The following is a 22445-nucleotide window of genomic DNA, read 5'->3' as shown; positions in this document are numbered from 1 at the left end:
TGAATAACAGATACTTAAACAATAACACAAACAACAAAACACACAACTTAAAAAACTCACAACCAACCAACCACACCCCCCAACCATAAACCAAGCTTGGTAGTGATAGTGGTAGTGCTTACAATTCTAAATACAATATTCGCATAAAGCAAAACAAATACTCACTCTGTTCATTATCATACCACTGATTTCAAGCACAGACATATCTGCTTTCTTGCAGTCATTACCCTCCCATACAATTGCACTTATTTTTTCTAATCCTGGATTCAAACTGTGGATCCAAGGCAAATGACTCTGGGAAAGACAAGGAGTATATTCCATCAGAATTAATCTTTTTTCATGTCAGTATGCCTTTGTCAGCAATATACTAACAACAAAAAAATGCCCAAACCAAAACACTTTAGACTAACACAAATATTGCTATAAAATGCTATATTGCTATATAGCATTTACTTCTACTATATGTTAACCTCATTCCTCAAAATCATCCCCTTCTTTTCCACGAAATAGTTGTGAGAACAGAGATCTCTCCTTCTCCATACTCCATTTTGTAATAGGGATCAGTTAATGTGACTAAGGATTTATTGGCTTCTTTTTCACTCAAACATACCAAAGAAGAAAGAAATATGAAAACAAAGTTCCATTTATAAGTAATTTTATAATTCTGACACATTTAATGAATTATTTTTTTATTATTTATTTACCTCTAACATTCTGAAAAGCACTCTTCTCAGGTTAAGCCTAAGGGAAACAATTGTTTAATGCACTCTTGATGATATTTGTATACTTCACAATCCTTGTTATGGATAAAGACCCCCTGTGCACACTGTATCTGGCCAGACTCAGAGAGCAATAGGTGTCTAATCAGTACAGGCAGCTCCTAGAGCCAAGCAATCCCACACTCATCTACTGATTGCACTTAGGGCTCAGGGACCTTCTTCTCAAACCAAAGCCAAGTGAGAACTAATGGATACGGGAAAATGTTAAGGGGACAAGTTCTGCTGTGGCCATTTCTTGACTTTCCTCAGTTCTGTCTCCCTCCTCCTCTCCCACTCAGGAGATTAAAACTGCTTTCAAGTTTAGTCACCTGGCACTATGTGCATCACACTGCTGGAGGTGGTGGTGCTGGCAGGGGCAACAGCATGCTATTATTTTTAGATTTTAATTATCATTGATCAAAAGTAAAGCTTTATTTTCATTTTATCACTTGCTTTGTAAGTATTGATCTGAAATCTTTTTAATCTCTTCAGTACTCAATTATCTCCCTTATTTCAAATGAATGAAGAAAAAATGATTTATATTATTAGAACATCATAAATATTTGTTGCAGGTTTTTCTTAACCACGGTTTTCCAAGCTCTCCCTCTAGAGGGAGTATCAGCACCAGGAGCTGAAACTCAAAAATTTACAATCTGCAATCAAATAGAAAAATTCTCAACTCATCAACTCAATAAATACACTGCAATTCAACTCACTACTCCAAGGCTTAGTGTTTAATGGAATGCAAGCAGGAAGAACTAAAAATATAAAAAAGGCTGCATGAAATTCAAATTGCTATTATTAACTTTAAGGTTAAAAAAAAATTTAACTGAATAGAATTTAGACATGTATAATACACACATGATATCATATACATGCACATATACATGAAGCATGTGTTATCCTTCTGTTTGCTTTTCCTATATATACCTTTTAAAATAAGCAAACAGAAAGATGTCTGATAAGTGCTTATAAAAAGCAATGCCACTAGAGAAAAAAAAAGGGGGGGAACCCACCAAAACCCAAACAACAAAAAATTAAACAAAACAAACAAACAAACCCCCAGAAAAATAAACAACTAAACAGAACCACTTATCAAAGAGGAAACGTAATCAGTACTTTCCCTAAACTAGAATTAAGATTCAAACACTCAAATAGTCTACAGGCTATTTTGATATATTGTCATACTCTCTTCATTTGACAAAATAATGACTGAGTAGCAGAAATCAAGTTTTCCTTCTTTTAATTCTGTCAAATCACTTTGGCTTTGATACTTCCATTTAATACAGGTCTTTGTCCCAGGCCTTCTGTGACATATGATAAAACAGGCAACACTGAGTTTATGTGTAGAGTAAAAGACCAAAATTGGTGGACACCAACCTGATGAAATGGGTCATCTCTGTACTCTTTCTTCACACACGGATTCACTTGAGGGCTTTCCACATCTGTCTCGCTGGTACAGGATGAGTGGCACTCAGCACAGTGTAAGAGGTCCTCCCACAGCACATCTTCTGTTTCTGACTCTGGCCTTGCACTCTCAGAGTCTTGTCTGGAGCTTGAGCACCGAGAACTGCAGCTAGTACCTGATTTAGGTGTATCCTGAAACCCAAATATCCACTGGAATTAATGTAGCTGTTTTATTCTACATCATTTCCTGGCAGAGAAGTTCAAATTAGTGAACCTGTGTCTATCTGGATTTTTAGGTTCTAATCCATTATCTTTCTCATTGGAAAGATTTGGATGTTTATTGTGTCTAAGAAGTTGTACATTTTAAGATACTGTACCAAAAAAGCAACAGTCCACGGCCCCTGCTTTTTTGGGGAGGGGGTCACATAAGGAAGAATCAAATCATATTCATTATTAAAAGGAAATAACTACTTCACAGATTTTTAGAGCTCAGTAGTTTAGAATTTGACAGCAATTATCAAGCCACAAGCTCCAGCTATAGCTCAAACTTCTGAGGAACTGACACTTAGAGTCCCTAAAACCACATTGTTACTAACAGACTTTCTCAAAGATGGAGTGAGCTTGTTTGAAGACAGTAATGCATCAGGTATAGAGGGGAAAAATAAGCAAGGGTACACAAAGCTAATGCCAGGTAATGCCATGTGTAATATGCAGAGTTATACATAAAATTTTAATTATTTTAAACAAACTGCAGTTGACAAACAAGTATGCCTTTGTAAACTCAAATTTTACCTAGATCGTAGATAAAGAAAGAAAAATCTTGAGTTTGGGACATTCAAATCTCCCAATGCATACACATGAAACAATCTACTCTTGTCTTCAGAACAACAAAACAGAGTTTAAACTACTTTCTACAATAAACAGAATCCACTTCCAGCAAGACAGGGTGTAATACTAAAAGCAGTACCACCTACTCATTGCCACCCTCTGGCAATTTCCATTCCCTCTTAACACAAAGTTTATTTCTTTCTGCTAATTTCTCTTAAGAACACACACACAATTTTTTACACTGAAACAAAAACCTAAGCAATGTTTCAGCAGACATACTAACTTAATATGATTCATAGTGCATTACTATCTGAAGAAATGCTCTTTGTTCTTTCTGAAAACCACGCTTAATGTATTTTATGTAAACCATTTTGTAAAGAAACGTTCAGAAAAAATTTGATCTGAACTTTCTCCATCTTTTACAAAGTGAGGGATAACACCAATGCAGAAAGAGTCTGAAGTATTTTTTTCTTAAAATGCAAAAAAAGATATTTATAGAAGGCAGTCACTTCTGGGTACCACTGAGGCCTGAAGTTAATAAAGTAAGAACATTTAAAAAAGCTTGCTCAAACAACAGTTAAGTAGACACGTAAACACAAAGATAAAAGAAAATGTAGGACAGAATTTGAGAGTATATCCACTGACTTCACTAATTTATTTTTTTAAAATACAAAGAAAGCTTTCACTGATTCGAAAACTATTGTTTCATTTCCTTTGTAATGGTGTGGGGGAGGCAAATTGGTAGCAAGAAAGAAAAGCTTCCTCTTTCATTGCATCAGTCAGATCAGTGAACGAGGAATAAATGTAAAACAGTACTGCCACAGCTAAACATGGATTACATTTTGTCTCTTTAATTTCTGAAGGTATCTACAAAGTCTTCCCTAGCTTTGAAGCACTTATTGCAAGAGAAAATATATTTAAGCTGAAAAAAAAAAAAATCAACTGTAATAGCATCTTTCTGCTTCCTCTTGTGAAGCACTACGGCTGCACAAGCACACAGTGAAGGGACATCTTCTGTAACACGAAACAAACAGTGCCATTATCACAAACCACACATGCAAAAGGCATTAAACACTTAAATCAATTAACACTCTGGATCTTCTTAACCAAAGTCTATGAGAAATAAGAATAGCTTATCTAATAATGTTCTTTATGCAAAGCATCAACTTCAAGGCTCTGCAGCTGTGATCAGAGCAAGCAATACCTGAACACTTCCAAGAGACTTTTCTTATATCAAGTAGAGAGTTTACTCATGTGACTCTGCCTATCAAACCCATCTGTCAGTGGACTTTTGTCAGTGCTGATTTTATTCTTTACTCTCTTTGCTTAGCCTTAGTGACAAAACAGCAATACAGCCTTTAAAAAGTGTTCCACATCTGTGAAGTTGCATACCATTAGCAAAATAGCATAATTTTTAAAAATAATAAATAAATAAACAAAACTACAATAAAATATCCCATTCTCTTTCAATGCCCAAGTCCTTACAATTAAGGATTCTGCTAATATGGAATCTGTGAAATCCCCTATTATAAGCTGTAATGTCATCAAGTCTCTTAAAATTTCAGTATTTTTATGCATTAACAATTTGGTTAAGATTTCATGACAAGATTTTATATTACTGTTTCAACAAACATGAGGAAATTATAACTCAGAGTCAATCAGACTTCTCCACAAAAAAGCAAGTGGATCCAAAATACTAAACGGAGAGAAACAGGAACAGTACCATGTTGAAAATTTGCATATTGCCAATTACTACTGTTTCTGTAACAAAGCAAATTTCCAGAGGAAATTACTGTTGTCACGAGACAGCAAGAGAGTTACCATAACCTGATGCAAGATCTACAGAACATATTTAGGCTCCTTGTAACATACCGAAAAATAGGATGACGCTCAAAGAAACTAGATTACAACCGCTTAATTTCAAAGCACTGTCATTAAACAAAAGCAAAAAACAAACAAACAAAACAAAAACAAAACAAAAAAACCAAAACAACTCTGTTCCTCACTAGCATGACTTCCAATTTACAGACTCCTAAAATCCAATATAGGAAAAAAAAGTCTGAGGAAATGTCATAGTCTATCTCCAGCCAGCAACCAAGTATATGCAAGCTGCTTGCTCAATATACCTACTCAATAAGAAGTCAAGAGGTTCCAAGGATTTATAGGCAAGAAGCAATAGAAATGAACATACCTCCAGAGGGTAGTGTTTCTTATAATGGTGAGATTTCCTGTTTCGAAGTGTACAATCACTAGAAGTGCGTTCTACATTGCGACGTAAAGAATAGCCAGTTTCAGGCCCTTCCTCACTAGAAACTTCATCTGATAAATTCGTCACAGCCCTGTGAGTATCCTAGTGCAAGAAATACAGCATTAGTAAGACACAGAGTCATATTTACTAAGTCTTACTCAAACGACTAATCAAATCATCAGTAATAAATCAAATTTCTTTCTACAACTTTGGTATCTATGCTCAGCTAAACCAGATATTAATGCATTTTCAAGACTCAAAAGTAATTGGCAGTGCAGGAATTATGGAATAGAAACTGTAACATCAAAATAAACACTTTTTCAAAGGAGGGCCTAGTTCACATTAGCCTCAAGATTATGACATTCTTAGTTTAAATGTGATTTTTTGTAAACTGAACATGCCAAAATAGGCTTAGAGAAAATGTATCCATATGAAAAAAAGAACAAACCAAACAAAAAAACCCAAACCAACAACCAATCAAAAGCAACAGTATAACATTGCCATATATAACAGTATAACAAAGTTAACATTTACCACTTCTTACAAGAATAAAGTTCTTAGCGATTGCATGTTGAATACTGAGGTCATTCATGTGAGTTAGTTTGAATACAGGATATCCAGGAGATAATAAGACTCAGAAAAATTAAAATTTCTTCTTTCTTCCATGCTCACTTCCTATGATTCTGTAAGGATTCTATTATTCCCTCTCATTCCTACTCCTCACTGTAGAGAGTCCTGTCTATTTCACTTGGAGGGAAATCCTGCTTTCCTCATCTTTCACACAGATCAATCAAAAAAAAAAAAAGGACAAGGAAAATGATTCACAGGCTCAGAATCACCTTAAAATTACTCACTGTCAGTAATCCAAACTTTGTTCCATTTTAGCACAGAGACAGACCAGAGATGCCCAGACTATCAGAGAAGGTACAGAATGTTTACCTGGTCAGGAAATACCCACAGATAAAGCACAGCACACAAACTTGTGCACTGAAATACAGAATACCAAAGAACGTTTAAACACCATTAATGTTCCTCCTACAACAAAAAGGAAAGGCCAGGAATATGATGAAATAAGACAACTCACTGTAATTTTTGGCCACAGGACCCTAAGCCTAATTCCATTTTTAAAATATTTTTAAGAATAAAGTAGATAAAAATGCATCAAAAGCATCATAAAAAGCAACAAACACACTTACTTTGTGGTGACTGTGATTGCTCAAGGCATCTCTCACTGTGGAAGGGCACCACCCTGTCTCTTCTGGCCTAATCACTTCACACCGACGTTCATGGCCCTGCACACATTCTTCACTGCCTTTGCCTGGTTTTTTCCCATCAAGAGACACGTAGCCATTATCAGTTTCAGTGGATTTATCTATTGAGTTTTTTGCTTTCTTAGATCTATATTTAAAACAAATATATGTATTAAATTAATTATTTTCTGGATTATTTCCCAGTCTAAATCCTGCTTATTGCTCTCAACCCATGTTTTAAGATGTCCACAAACTAACAATAACATTTGATTTTGATGCCATATTTGTAATTATTTAGTCTTCTAAATAATACCCATTATCCTATCCTAAAATTGTTACAAAATAAACTGTCAGTGTGTGAAAGAAATTTATATCAATAGCTACTTAAAGAAGAGAAAAGGAAACCTGTTTTTAAACTAAAACGTCACAGCAACTTTGACAAGAGAAGAACCACAAGCCTCAAAAGTGAATGAGAAACCCCTCTATTCTATCTTAACAAATAAAAAAGGTATGCTAGAAGTTGCTTTAATAATTATTAATTCAAAGCAAGCATGCAATTTCCTGAAGCTGCAAACAAACATGCTGTTTAGTACTCCATACACTGATATTTGCTGTTGTTTTGAATATACTCTGCTTATTGACAACCCTACTAAACAGAAGGGGATCTACTCTTTTTTGTATGGTCCATTAACATCCTGGCAATGTTTTTCAATCTCTTACTAACACACCAATTAAGCTGTTTTTAATAGGACACTATCTTAAGACTGGTGAATAGTTTCCCATTACATCCTCTAGAATCAAGGCCCTTTCCTAGACAACTGATGTACCAGCAAGACTACCTAATGCAAGAAGACTCTCTCAAAGCAAACATTTGGATGATTACACTCCCAAACTAGGATGAGCAGTGGATGAAGGAACGAAGAGGAATAGCGACTTGCTACCTTACTGACAGGGACTTTAGTCTTATCTTACGATTCTGTATTGTCAAAGTAAATTATTTTGTTTTTTAGATTCTCAGAACACTTGGTGGGGAATAACAGGGGGAGAGAACAAGAGGAGAGTGTTATAAATAAGGTTTTCTGAAATTTTTTATTTTTATTACAAGTAGAACACAGGGCATAGGTCAGAACTATCACGAATCTGGTTCAATTGATCCTGTGCTCCTGTGAGGGAATATGCACTGCATTCCTCTTTAAGGACTGAGGCATTCTGTGAGGGCTTTGATTACACAGCAGAAGATTAAATTCCTCTTTAATATGTACATCAAACAAACTGGGAGAATTTGGAGTGTTGCCTCATTCTTTCCAAGATAAGGTATCCCACATGTAAAGGACAATCCTGAACACAAAAAACAGCTAGGGACAGCTGGACAGAATAGGAAAAAAAAAATCCAAAAAGGATCCATTCCGCTCACAAAATAATAGCATGCAGACAAAATGGAATAATGGAATAAAGGAATGAAGACAAAATAATCAAGAGAAGAGACAATGTTACTAAGGTGTTTCATCCTCCTTTCCATCTTTAATCTTATATTGTCACCCTAACTAGGAAAAAAATTAACATCAATATTTCTTTTAAAGCAAAAGAACTGCCTTTCATTGGCAACTCATTGCAAAATAGTAAGTTTCAGTAAGGTCAGTTGTGAGTACTGAGGAAGTAGCACTAATATTAAATTATCTGCAATAAGGAGGAATCCTGATAGGCTAATATGTAATTCATTAAATATTCTTCCAGCATTTTTTAAAAATTTCTTTCTAACAGTGCAGAAGTAAATGCAGTTCTCATCACACACACATCCAATCAGAGCCACTTCCTCCACGGGTTACTAAACTGTATGAGCAGATTAACAGGACAACAATTCCAAGTTTGAATTGAGAAGTTTTCATACATTTTGTATGAAACTTCAAAGCTAGGAGGAAGAGATAGCTTCAAACAGGTGAACAGGGACAGATAAGAAAATGAAAGAACATATGCATATATGCACAACTTTTTCAGATGGGATTTCACTACTCAAGCAATGTTTGAGTGCTAAAATCACAAGACCAAAGCTACCTGTCTGGTATCAACTAAGGCTCATTCTGAATATCAGAGAGCTTGACTGAAGTCTTTACTTGCTTCTAACAAAGAAACCAAAGTTACCTTTCTATAACACTCCCTAAGTTTAACTGTAAGCCTCAAGCCAGAAAAACGTAAATTTGGGCTTAAACTTATGCTTTTGTGCACATGTTTAAAAAAACAAAACAAAAAAACCCACAGTAACAAACACAAACAATATATCCCCAGCTGACAAAAATGTATGGTTTTCTAGAATTACTATATATACACATACATCCTTAATCAACTTCTACAATTTTATGCTATAACTAAAAGTATTTAGAGCAAGACAAACAACATCAGGAGTAAATATAATGCCTTAAAAGGCTTGAATATGTGCAAAAGCTAAATCAAGAATGACTTTCGGTCTTATTCATGCATTAGCCAGAGAAAATACTAAGGAAAAGTTAAATAAAGTTTCTGGAAGACTGTGGATTTTCACTCCCAAGTATTCTTTCAGTGTATTTTCATTGGGGTTGATCACAAAAGCTCTCCTCTCTGTTCCCACTGCAAAACATTTAAAGAAGTTACAAGATTTCCACTGGAGTAAGGAGCACAGTCCCAAAGCACGGAGCAAAGTCCCGAATCAGTACTATATTCTGAACAAATCACCTTTTTGGATACTGCCCTCTTTTCCAGTAAAACTTACCAGTAGTATTTTCTAAATTGTCCCTGTGCTGGCTTGAAGTTTAGAATTATAATTTACAAGTCAGACTGAGTTCTGCCACTCGAAAGGATATTTACTGAATACACAGTTCCAGATTACCAATGATCCGAGCATAGGAAAATGGTCTAGGTATACAGGGTCCTGCCCTAACACAAAGGACATAATTTCTGAGGTTAATTTGAAATCGTGCATTTATTACCTACACTTAAAGTTCCAGGAAACAGTATGTCAAAGCTTAATGTAAGTGAAAAACTGCTGAAAATAAACATGCATGTGACATTCTATACAAGACATTCTAATGTGCTTATCTAAAGAGCTTCCAACTATGTCTTAAGAAATACAAGAGGTGTAGCTGTGAAGCTTCCTTGCACTGAGATTTCGTAAGATTTTCTTTAGGCAACATCATCCAAGTAGTCAATGTACTCCACACTGGGCTCTTGCTTCCTCATTCCCAGCCCCACTCCCATTGTGCTGACAAAACTGTTTGCACTACCATGAAAAAATTTACATGAAGAAACTGAACTGTTTGTTCTCTGGGGAAAAAAAAAAGGTTATTTTTCATCTGGAGAAGTTTGTATGGCTCTAGACCTACAAGCAACTGTGCCTCTGCAACTGAAGGGTAACAAAGGACTAAGGGCTGTTTACAACATTCTCAGCCACTCTGTGCTCTTTTTCCTTTGAAGATATTGCATATACTAAGTAGTCATCATGGAGGCTTAACATCTGTATATATACACAGACTACCTCTCATTAAATGGTTTAAACAAATCTCTAAGATAAGTTCCACATAGCCCTTTTCAACAGAAAATGTTCTGAGCCCAACAGCAAGAAAGGAGAAAAAAAAAAAAAATCAATCTTCCAACACTCTTCTCACAGATCAGTATCTTCAATGAAGGGAAAACAAAACATTCAAAAATTTACAAGATTACACTTGAAACATAGCAGACAGTAATGCCTGCAGACCAAAGAACAGCCCTGGTGCCTATCACTATGACCCACAGTTTATCAACAAGAGCTTAACCCACACAAGAAAAAGACAAATGAACCCTCCTCTTACAATATTTTTAAACATTTTTTAAAACTTGTCCCAGGTTTCAAGTAGATAATCCCAGAATACAACGTAAGTTTTACCAGTGGTTAAGAGCACGAATCACAGGTATGACAGACATGTTGGTGTTGCTGTATTTACAATGCAGCATGCACAACAAAACATCAGTAATTTGCATTATCCCTTTTCTCAATTTAATTTATACTTTATGAGTATATTTTCACTTATTAATGAATGCTGATGCATAGCATATCTTGCACACACAGCTGTAGAATGGGGTTTATAAAAACTTTTTTTAATAGCCCAATCAGCAGATTGATCTCGAATGTAACAGGTTTAGATGTTTCTTCCAACCTTTACAAAATGTATCTTCGGTGTTTTTTATAAACTAAATGCTGTGTTTACTTGACTCTTGAAGGCTTTTCCTTCAGAAAAAGTGTGTGACTTGATCACAGTGACAGAGTTCAATAAGCATTCTCTTGGAGTAATAAGAAGGTAGCGTAATAAAGTAAAATAAAGAGTTGAATTTTTCTCTTTGGATTAAAACTGAGAAATGAAGTTGGTTTTTTTCCTGATAGCTTACACAGTGTACTCCTACAACAAAATACAATTTAATTAAAAGTTAATTCTGTACCCTTCTCTAGTGAGATCCCACTTAGGGCACCATGCTAAGCTCTGGGGCCCCCAACATGAGACTGTTAGAACAAGTCCAGAGGAGGGACAACAAGATGATCAGAGGGCTGGAGCACATCTCTTGTGAAGACAGCTGAGAGAGCTGGGGTTATTCAGCCTGGAGAAAAGGCTCCAGGGAGACCCACTGAGCACCTTCCAGAGCTGGAGAAGGACTTTTTACAAGAGCATGTAGTGCCAGGATAAGGGGCAATGGTCCTTTCTAACCCAAATTATTCTACAATAATATTTTTTCAATCTTTTTCAATATTTTTTCAAAATGATTGTACCAGCATTTGCAAAAGTCAAGAAACAACACTGTTGGGGTTCCTCCCCGCTGCAACGCAACACATTAGTCCACTTTCAAATACTCACGAGTTTGCTATTAAGAGCAAAAACTAGATCAACAGAAGTTTAATCATTACATCAATATTTACTTAATTAGAAAAGGGATAGTGCATCTCTAACACATACATAGCCTTGAATAAATACAAACCCTGATAAAAAGAAAGCAGCATGCCAGATATCTCTGAAGACAGCGCCAATACTGCAAGAGGTGCTTGTACCGTAGCTCTGCACTGTTCCCTCCTGTGTGTTATCTGTGGTACTAGAGCCATCTCCTTCCCTATGTACTTCCAAATGTGCTGCTTTCCTTAATTTCCTTCATCAGAAAAGATTAAAATGGGAAGGTAGCTTTGTAAGTGCAATCTGCTAGTTTTATAATGTGTTCAGCAGTTTACGCATGCAAAAACAAGCAAGATTTCAAAGTATTTTGCTAAAGCTTTGTCGTATCAATTTAATAAACTCCATTTAATAAAAAAAAGCATGACATTCATTATTATAATACTTAAACACAAAATGCATTTCATTATCAGAGGCTTAGACCTACAGAATTCACTACTGCAGTGTTTCCCATTTTAAAGGGACAATTCACTGTGGCAAACCACAATCAGTGGAGTGCTTGGAAGACTTAAATTCTACATTTCCAAGAGCATCTCTTTTAACATATACTTCCCACAGATCATTAGCCAGAGTTATAAAACTAAATCTGCAGTAGTATAAACACTGTCACTCCACCACTATTCAGATAATAACTGTTTTGAGGCAAAATGTCAGATTCAATGCATTAAAATTCAAATAAAATTATCCATAAATTAGTCAAGGCATAAAAGTTAAAGAGCACCAATTAAGCACCCATTTTGAAGTTCCAAATAAAAACAGCATCAGTTTCTCATCTCCAGCAAAGCACAGACTGTAAACCCCTACATTTTTTTTTCATGCACACTCTATATAGTAGTCTAACAATCCTAAATGATAAAGTACTTCAACACAGACTATACCTTCTTCTTTTACCCCCTGTGCTGGGAGGTGGCTTAGGAGTTCGTGTTGAAACAATCTGACAGTGCACAGTCCCAAGCAGCAACATGAGCCATACTGGCCCAATGACTTCAGTCAGAGGTATATTATGTGGGCTTTGGGCTGTATAGAATAGCACTACAGCAGCAACTGGAAAAGAAGGGAAACGAAGTTGAGTTTAACGTCTGAAATGGCCAACTCATTATATGGCTTTTGTCAAAAACAAACCAGTCAGATGCAGACCTTTACCTGCATTTTAAGACTCATTTATTCTGAGAGAACTAAATTATAATTGCTGAAAAACAGCATCAATAAAGGTTTAAACAGTTAACTACTCTCTTAATACCCATATTTTCTTTCATACTTGTGATATTATAGGTATTTGAATAAGGGGGGGGGGGGAACATTTAGAAGTCTGTATCTGTCATGAAACCACTTTAACTATGGTGAAATGTCAGTAGGAGACAAAAACAAAAAGTAAGTATCATCCTTAAAGCAGCCCAAATAAATTAAATTCTGTATCATGTGTATTGACACAGCACAATCCTGTGAGTTTGATGAGACTTGAGACTAGAAACTCCTTACACAGCAGAATGCATTTTAAACTCCATGTTCCAGCCAAGGGACAAAGTTGCTCAAAAAGGACAAGCAGCCATGTGTAAGTACAACCCTGGATATGGTTCTATATACACTTGTGTGCATATTTTTAGTAGTGAGGAAAGATCAAAAGACAAACCATGTAAACTATGGTGTAGTCCAGCTGAAGTGGCCAGGCCTTCAACTAGCACTTGTGGTTGGAAAGGGGGCAGCTCCCAATTCCACAGCTAACTGTTACTTTTGCAACCCTACAACCACTTTTCATATAGCGCCAACACCCAGGCAGCTACTCTTGCTCCTGTACCCAAAGCCCAACCACTCAGAAACATCTTTACAGGCTCCAGGTCAACCTGAACGCATCCACCAAGCGCAAGGCAGAAGAGGCAACCCCTTCTCTCTGCTTATTCTATCTCCTTGTTGCTCTGGTTCAAAGGACTGTGTTGTGTAACTCAGCTGAGAGAAGCTATCAAGAAAAACAAAAAAAACCCCAAAACACCCACAGAAACTCCAAGAAACAATTCAGATGCAGAACTGGGAAATAATTCTCTCTGCCTAACATCCACACATCCCATGAGAACTTGGTTTAGCTTGTGTGCTACTGAGAAGTGAAAATCCCATAATTTAGACCTATTTCTAGCACAAGAAATACAAGTTCAACAGCTTTCACTGGTTCTCTACTGAAACTGACTGAAAAAAATGGAGCCACATACAAAGCTATGTGCCACATTCAAACATCTAAAACAAATCTCATGAAAAAACACCTAACACAGCAGATACCTGGATGTGATGTTCTCCACTAAAAAGAGGTTCAATGTGTTTTTCATGAGCTAATCTTTAGCAAGGTAACCAGTACTAGAAATATGATGAACATACAAAACAGTGGAATTATTTTTGATTGTGGAAAAACTATTTCTAATTTCTCCTCTGTCTTTTTCCTAAATTAAAGCACAAAAGTTTTGCATGGAGTATCCTTTATTACTATATGTGAACTACATTTTTTTTCTGTATAATGTTTCTCAAAGACGACATGCATCAATGAGAAATCCAACTTACTAAAATCCAATAAGAATAGGTACAGATAGCAAAAGATAATGTTATCTCTTTCTAAATGAGCTTATCTGAGTTCCTCACACATAGAATCAGCTTCATGAGGTACAAAATCTAAAGGAGCTGATTTTAGCTCCTACCATACAACTTGGATAAACATACACTTCTGAGAACACAGAGCTCCACAGATCCATGTGAAATGATTTCCAGGAGTAGGCCTACGCAAAATAATTTTAAAATTCACTACCGCTACTTAAAAAACATTAAGCAAAGCAGAGCTGTCTAGAAGAAATCATCTTCCAGAAGACAAAAATCTGCAGATTGCAGATTCCTACCACAACATTTCACACAGATTTAGAAAAATGTTATCAATCTCCTGATCTTTTTTTAAGTAAGATGGGAGGGAAATCCAAGAATTTATTTCCTACCAACAGCTAGGTAGGATTGGTTGGAACAGGATTTCTTACAGCACTTTTAATTGTTTCCTTATGTATTTATAGTATTTCGACCTCCGCTTTTCTAAAACACAGTAGTCTATTTTGTAAAACAGACACAAGTGAAATTACATCACATTGAACAATAAGCTGCCTCAGAGAAAGCAACCTTACATTTCAAAGGCCAACCAGCATTTATTTTTAGAGCATTTAAAGTTTGGAAATATTTTTAATACCAAATTTAAAAATGCATACATACATATTTATATATCTCACCACCACAAAAAACAACCATTACATCACTATTAAAGTTTCTTGCTTCATACTTAAGAAATACACAATAAACACTGTAAGTTTGCACTTTATTTTCCCATTAGAATATAAAAAACATTTTAAATTAAAAATGAGGTATTACCATATACTAGATAGATAAGGAAGCAGAAGAACAAGGTTTTACTTCTACCTTAAGTCACCAGCCTGTTCCACGACCTTGAGCATAAAACATCTCTCTGTAGTTCTCTTATCACACATTGTGCTTATCACTTTACACTAAAGGAAACCAATGCAAATAAAACCTGGAGTTTAAAATCTACAGCCAAGGAAAAAGTTTTTGCTGTAGATTTACATAAATGCTAGCAAGTACCTTGGTAAAGCTAATCAATTTTAAAGCAGTAATTCCAAGTAATGCAATCCATAAATATATGGAAAACCCTTTAGTTAAATTGTTTTATTTGATTATGAACACATATAAATGAAACATAGTCAGACCATTTTACAACAATGTCAATGAGAATCCATCACAATGAGAGAAAGTCCAAGCTTCACTACAAAATCCAGATTCAGGGCAGAAACATGGTCACTGGAATTTGAGGTGTTTTATTTTTAAGCTTCCATCACATATTCTTGACATTTTGGTGATGCCTTACCAATCCTGTACAAAATTAATAACTTTCTGAGTAAAATAAAAGCAAAGCTTCTATGTAAGTGCTTGGGGGGATTGTTTTGAATAGTCCCCAATACGTAAATATGTCCATTTAATTTCACATACATGTTTAAGTCTCTTAATTTATTTCAAAAACTACCAAAAAATCAGCAGCTAATTCTGCACAGTTTAACTATCAAGTATTTCAAATAGATTATAGTGTAATATGGCATACTATTAATTATTTCCTGGTATTAACTTACAACCACAGAAATACTTTGTCACATTACAGACAATATGGATTAGGGAAATTATGCATTCCAGCCATAACTTAGTAAATCAGAGACCCTAAGAAATCTGAGAGGAAAAAGGTTAGTTATAAGAAAGCTCTGTAATTAATGTCCTAAAAACTTGCTTGCACTCAGAATCTGCACTGTCTCACTATTTTTCTGCTTTTAGGGCCTTATGAAGGTGCCACAAATTAAGTGTGAGTATATTTTTTTTAAATAAATTTACAAACAGGAACATAAAAAATTACTGCAATGATGTTTCTCAGAAAAAGACACCCATGAACATTGTAACAAACCAACCACAACTTAACTTTTTTACTACCTATATTACTATAAACAAGATTAAAATTATTAACACTATGGGATCTCTTACCATAGCACAGACAAATTAAGCATCTATCTCAGAAATGGGGATAAGAAGAACTTTTGATAGAAGGCCACATGAATATTAGTCAGTACTGCATGTCTTAGGGCACTGGCATGGTGAGATTAATTTTATACCTGCTAATAACATCACCATACAAGAGGTACTGTCCTTTCTTTGAAACACCATATATTGTTCTAATTAGAATTTCCAAATGATACAATGATTCACAACTGAGAGGACAGATGGTGAATTTGAAAAAGTAATATTGCATGTTAATTGGATTTCAGTGGAAAATTCATGAGTCATTTAGCTTCTCAGGGTACTTTTATTGTTCCCAACTTTCATTAACCTTCTGTTCCATATCTGTTGTACAGACTTCTGAAACACTTATTCTTTTGGTGACTTTCACACTGATAGATACCAACTCACCCCATTATGTTCTTCCCTTTCTAATTTTCCTCTTATACTTCACATGTAACTAAGAGAATCACCAGGTCAGATTGCTAGAACTCCATACTGAATATCCCAAAAGCTGTGTACTGACTTCTGTTTGTTAACAGTTGCCCTGATCTAAATTAGATAGTCCGGAAAACCTAAATTATATTCAGATGTGACAAACTAACGTGTGCCAAATGCTGAAGAAAGCCTGTGAGGAGATTGTTAAATTTTTCATTATGCATCCTTTATATATGTAAAAGAAATGTTAACCAAGAGACATATGCTTGGGACCACGTCATTCCAATATTTTCTGAAAATACTGAACCAAGTAACACACTGCAGCTTCCATATGGTTAAAATAAGGCATTCAGTTGAAGGTCATGCTGTAACCCAACTCTACCTTGGAGAAGGTAAAGAACAAGCAGCCAGAAAAAAATGACCTTTGATGTCACTTGCAGCCACCACCTGTAGAAGAATGGAAAGAAAACAACTCTCACGATTCCTTTGCGGGTCAAAGATGTCCAAGGACTTTCAGGTTTTGCTTTAGCAAAAGCAGATCCTTTAAAAAAACAGAAAAGAAATTTAGATTTATTCCATCATTATGGCTAATAGAAACCTCAGTTGTTCAATAGTGGAGTAGTTAAGATAGTGAAATGGTGGAAGTACAAGATTTATTCAAGTAATTGTATTTAATAATTGCTCCTTTAAATAATTATCTCCACAATCTAAATATGGCATAAATTGTTGGTGCCCTCTTGACTTCCATTATCAGGAACTTCTACAAATACCTGTATTTCAGAATGTTCGAATAACAAAACATTGCCACATCAAAATTATTCTAAAATAAATTATTAAAAATTGTTCTGATTCACAGAGGTATCAGAAACATGACATGAAGCAACAAGAAGTCATATGAAAATTCTACATGCCCATGGAGGCATGAGAGTCCTTTCCCAACACAGCAGAGGGATCTAAAATACCAACATCTGTAAATTGCACCAGCCACGTCATTCAGGAAAATGGAATGAGGCTGGGAAGCATTGAAGTGAATCTGTCCAACTGAGGACTATGCCCAGGAGCAGGGAAGCCACCCAAAGAATAATTTATCTTTGTCTCTCCTTCTATATCATTTTTTATCTCTCTCATTCAAATGTCTTTTCTCTCCCATATCTCTCCATTTCTTTTTCTTCTGCAAATTCCCAGCAAGAAAACTGTAAAATGTACTTAATGGGGATGAGACTTAAATTATGCCAAGTTATTGACTGAAAGAGTAACTACTGCATGCTGCTACACCATCCCCATCTCACTTACAAGCAGCACTGGCATTAGTGAGCTCTGTGCTGCACAGGTAAAACACTGCCAGCTCTGAAACTACTTTAGTACCAACTTCGACATCCATGCAATCATTTTAATGCTGTTCATGTACATCACTGCACTGAAGAGGTCTACCACTGTTTCTCAGTTTCTTGTAAGTTCAAATTTGATTTTGTTTCTTTCTCTCACATTCCTATTTTTAAAAAATTATATTATTAGGTGATGTGACAAAAGCTTATCTGCACAACCACAGAGAAGTTCAAAGAGATAATTGGAGAGGGGAGCCCAAGTAATACTTTCAAGGGTCCTTCCAGGCTTCTCCTCATAGATCCATCACTGGAACCATCAGCCCATCAGGCTCATCTCCAGAGCAGAGGCAGAAAAGCAGGTGGGAATCCAAATCACAGAATGAACACGATGACCAGGCCCCTCCCAGGGCTGTCCCAGAAGAGCCATCGACCCCACTGTCCAGGTGTGAACCCTCACCATGCACAGCTGGGAGCAGCTCTCCAAGTCATCTTTCAGAGGAAAAGGGATGCTGCCTGAGGGGTGGGACTCATTAAGGGATGCCAGGGAAAAGGAGCTCAGATGGCACAGGACTCATCAGACATTTCAGGAAGAATCCAGGGGTGGGAGAAAGAAGGGGTTTAGGCAATTTAGGGAAGAACAAGTGCAGGGAAATTGAGTGGCAAGGGGATAAAAAGGACTGGTCACACAAACAGCCACTGCCCGGGGTGCCAGGTCTCTGAAGGCCAGCGCAGGCTGTGAGGGTGCCCAGAGAGCACTACTGGCTTCCTGAAACAGATGCAAGAGACTGCTGGCTGTTGGGCTCATGGATAAAAACACTAAATAATCTTTTCCCTAGCCTTTACAAGGCATGAGGGAAATTACATACAGAGAAGAATAAATTAGGACTAAATAGAGACTTTTAGAAAAGTCTTATATCATCTGGCCTTCTGTTGTTGTTTTGTTATTTAAAACAGGCAAGAAACAATCAAGGCCTATATACTTTTTTACCCTTCAGAAACTTCAACATAACCTTTCCTCTAGACATCAGGAGATTTGAAGGAAGTCTAAACACATGGCAGTAGGAGACTTCTAAACTAGTAACTCAGAAATGATAAATGGCAACACAAAAGGCTTTTTTTTTTCTTTCCCAAAATCTAAATCTATATAACAAATTTTAAACTAAATTCTTAAGCTTTCAATTTAATCTTGATGTCATCATTTAACAATATTTTCTATCCACCTGCTTTAGGGAAGAGTTATGTAGAGCGTTGGCTGTGTTTTGTTTCACCTGGGGTTAGTTTAAACCTACTAATACACTGTCATTATAATAGACAGAATGGCTGTTATTTTTATACTGAGAATTTCAGCTTTTTCTGGCTCAGGACCTACCTCTTACAAGATCAACATCTATGAGGTCTGGTTTCACATGTCCTGTTTTCTTTGGTTTGTTTCTCAAACCCTGCAGTAGACAAATACTATCAAAATACTTTCATGCAGATGACAGACATTACAAAAGACAAAAATATCTCTGTGGTCAGTAGTTGTATTTAACCTATACTCCTACTGAAAATTCAGACAAACATGTCAACTTCATAGATTTAAAGTACTATAAATTAAACATTCCAACGAACAATGCACAATAGATGCCTTTTACACACTTTACAATCTAAATAAAACCCAACCAATTACTGACCCACCAAGCTATTTTTCAAACAGGCACTGAGCACTCATGGCTTTGCATTATGCACACAATGTATGCACACACTTGCAAGAATTAGTAATACATGTCTATTAGATTTCCAGAACTTTTGCAACAAATTACATTCCTGAATCTCTTTTCTCCTTAGATGTCTTAACTCAACTTCACAAAATGCTTACATTGCAACTCCTTAATTCCAAACCTAGATAGCAAATCACATTGCAATGCAGGAGTCACTAATCAGCAAGATCTCAGAAATCCATATTCTAGAAAAGTATTGAATTTTTTCACTGTAATGAATATAGATTAGCCAATTAAAAGGAGGGGGGAAATCCCACACAACAGGAAAGCAGCAGGAAGAAAAGCAAGATTATTTTGTCTTTTACAAGCAACATCTTCCATCACTGAAGAACCAAACTCTCTGGCAAAGCTTTCAAGTTTGGTTTTAATGCTAAAATGTGATACTGTACGCTCAAGTCTCAGAGACAGCTCTGAGTTTATTCTGCTCCCCTTAGCTTAGACTCTTGGTCACATTGGAGAGTAAGAAAATCACAGAGTACAATTCATACAGAGTAAAATGAAGTATTCAAAAAATATCTAGGATACAAATGTAATTATTATGAAAGTCAGTTAACTGTTTTCGTTCAAAAAGCAGTTAAATTCACTGGGAAACTGTACAGTTCTATCACTACCAAAGTTTATGCATGTGTAAAAACACTACTTAAATATGAACATAAGTATAAATGAAAGCATAAAAATGAAATTATTATCAATGAGAGACTGATCAGTGAAATCTGGTAGTGTTAATCTATTTAAGAACAATACCAAGCAAAATGTTCAATTGAATGCAGCTCAAAATATTTCTCACATCTAAATTCAACTGGATTTATTTTTCATGCAGAAATAAAGCTAAGATAAAAAAAATCAAACTGCAACAAGCTAGATATGTAGTCATTACCCAATGTGTCTATTAGCAAAATGAGCTTGCCTGAAACAAAACAAAATCAATACACACAACTGAAACATGAATAGGACAAAACGTGCTCTGAGGATGACAAATACAGAAAACCAGTTGTATTTTAAACTCAAGCACTACAAAGACCTTATAATGCAAGATTTTTCCAGAACTGCAGTCCTAAAACTGCTGTAATTTTATGTGGAATGAGAAAAGAAGCCCATAATTAGAATTGGAAATTATCATAATTCTAGAATCAGCTACAAATTCTTGTGAATCTTGCATAAGTGAGACACTCCATTTCATAAAGAAAACTGAAGCTTGAAAAGAAAATTCTGAATGATATAATCATTTTCAAATGTATTAGTGCTTATGGGCCACAAGATCTCTCTTGAAAGTCTAAATAAAGATGTGCCTTTTGGAAGAAATAATGCCCTAGAAACACATGCTCAATCCTAGGAAAAATTTACCACTGTGGCTCAAATTATGTTTTCATTTTAAAGAAAGAATTCTGAAAAAACTAAGTCAAGAGTACAACTTGATGCAGCCTTCATAGGAAAAGAAATGGTGACTCATTCTTTAAAAATTCCACTGGTGAAACAGTACTTTCAGTGTCCATGGACTACACTGAGTTGGCTCCTGAACTGTTTGCCACACACAGAAAAAGCATTCCATTTATTCAGATGCAATTTCTCCACTTTCTTAATGCATCACAAATCTCTGTAACATACACGGAAAACAGCAGTGTTTCAGACTAACGTTACTTTAAAAAAAATATTCAGTGTTTCATAATGCTCAGACCCATCCAGTTAGTTCATATAATTTCTATTCAGCATCAAACACATTTAGCTAAGCATTAGCAAAAGAAGGTTCAAATAAAAATGCTTAAAAGTAGTTGTTATTATTGTAAAAGCTCTTTTACACACATTTTAAAATTAATCCTAATAGATTCTATTACAGTTATAACTAAAGTATAATTCATAGTAAGAGAAACTGATTTTCTACTGAAAAATAAGATTTCTTCAGATTTTTAGTGAAGTTAATTTGTAAATTACTACATAATTATTTTTATATATATATCAATAATGTCAAAGCACTGTAGGAGCTTTGAGACTAAAGCACTAATGTGTAATACCTGAACTTAGTCATGTGCCTTGGTGTTACCCAAATTGCACTTCATTCAGTCAACCCAAACTCAGACACCACCAGTAATTTGTTAGTTATTGGACTCCTAAGCCAACAAGATGCATTTCAAATCAGCACAGGGCACTGTTTGCAGTAACTATTTGAATAACATGCTATTACACAGCAGTTAATGAACTCCTCCTAGCTGTGATGGGCTTTCATGGCCATGGGAAGGACCCTCCAGGCGCCCCCAGGCTCAGCTCTGCTGCTGAAATACGTTGGGTTCCACTTCATGTGTGTGTTTCTGTACAGAAACTCTGTAGCTCAGGCCAGTAACAGTTCCCACAGAAGGCAAGCAAGTCCCCACACACGTTTTGTTCAAGTACTGGGGAGTGAAAAAACCAATCACCGGGGAAACTGAAGCAATGTACATTTTACTGATGTTAAGTATTAGCAACACCTTGAAACTCATGCAGAAATACCACAATACTCCCGTGCAGTGTTGGAGGAAAAGAAAAGGTTAATTGCAAGAAAATGTTAACTAAATTAACATTGTGGGTATGACATCATATACAGCCTATAGAACTAGCACCTATAGGATTGACTCCTTTATGTCCAAAGCAATTTAGCAATGTGTCAGATGCTGATGGTACTGTTAGTTAAACCAAAACACACAGAACGCTGTTAAACTGCTTGTTCAGAGAAACAAAGCCTGAGGTACTTACCAGTCTAATAAACTGTACAAAACAATGACAGCATCATAAAGGAGGAAAAGTAAACTGCAGGTATAAGGTAACTAACTGAAAGCAAAGAGAGCTCAGATAACTGACATTAGAATTCATCACAAAGAAAAGTGAAAGACAGAGGTATTAACACAACTAAGCCCTGTCTTAAGGTAAACGAAAAAAAAGTACTGACATACA

The 22445-nt window shown here is 35.8% G+C and overlaps 1 protein-coding gene across 3 annotated transcripts in view; it reads right to left on the bottom strand.

Annotated features, from left to right (window-relative positions):
- PHTF2 (putative homeodomain transcription factor 2) overlaps positions 1–22445 on the bottom strand; it is a 62545-nt gene that overhangs the window by 13647 nt on the left and 26453 nt on the right. For 2 of the 3 annotated variants that reach the window (XM_082280488.1, XM_082280489.1), the window contains exons 4-11: positions 19133–19202; positions 16821–16979; positions 12310–12475; positions 11466–11630; positions 6438–6639; positions 5185–5343; positions 2139–2357; positions 166–294 (exon numbers count right to left, since the gene is read on the bottom strand). In XM_082280488.1, coding sequence (XP_082136614.1) covers positions 166–294; positions 2139–2357; positions 5185–5343; positions 6438–6639; positions 11466–11630; positions 12310–12475; positions 16821–16979; positions 19133–19202 — 1269 coding nt within the window. The remainder of the gene's footprint in view (positions 1–165; positions 295–2138; positions 2358–5184; positions 5344–6437; positions 6640–11465; positions 11631–12309; positions 12476–16820; positions 16980–19132; positions 19203–22445) is intronic. The other variant, XM_082280490.1, reaches the window with a different exon arrangement.

Source organism: Coloeus monedula, assembly GCF_965178545.1.
Source record: "Coloeus monedula genome assembly, chromosome: 4".
Classification (NCBI taxonomy): domain Eukaryota; kingdom Metazoa; phylum Chordata; class Aves; order Passeriformes; family Corvidae; genus Coloeus; species Coloeus monedula.
This window is presented reverse-complemented; position numbering and strand designations above follow the sequence as displayed.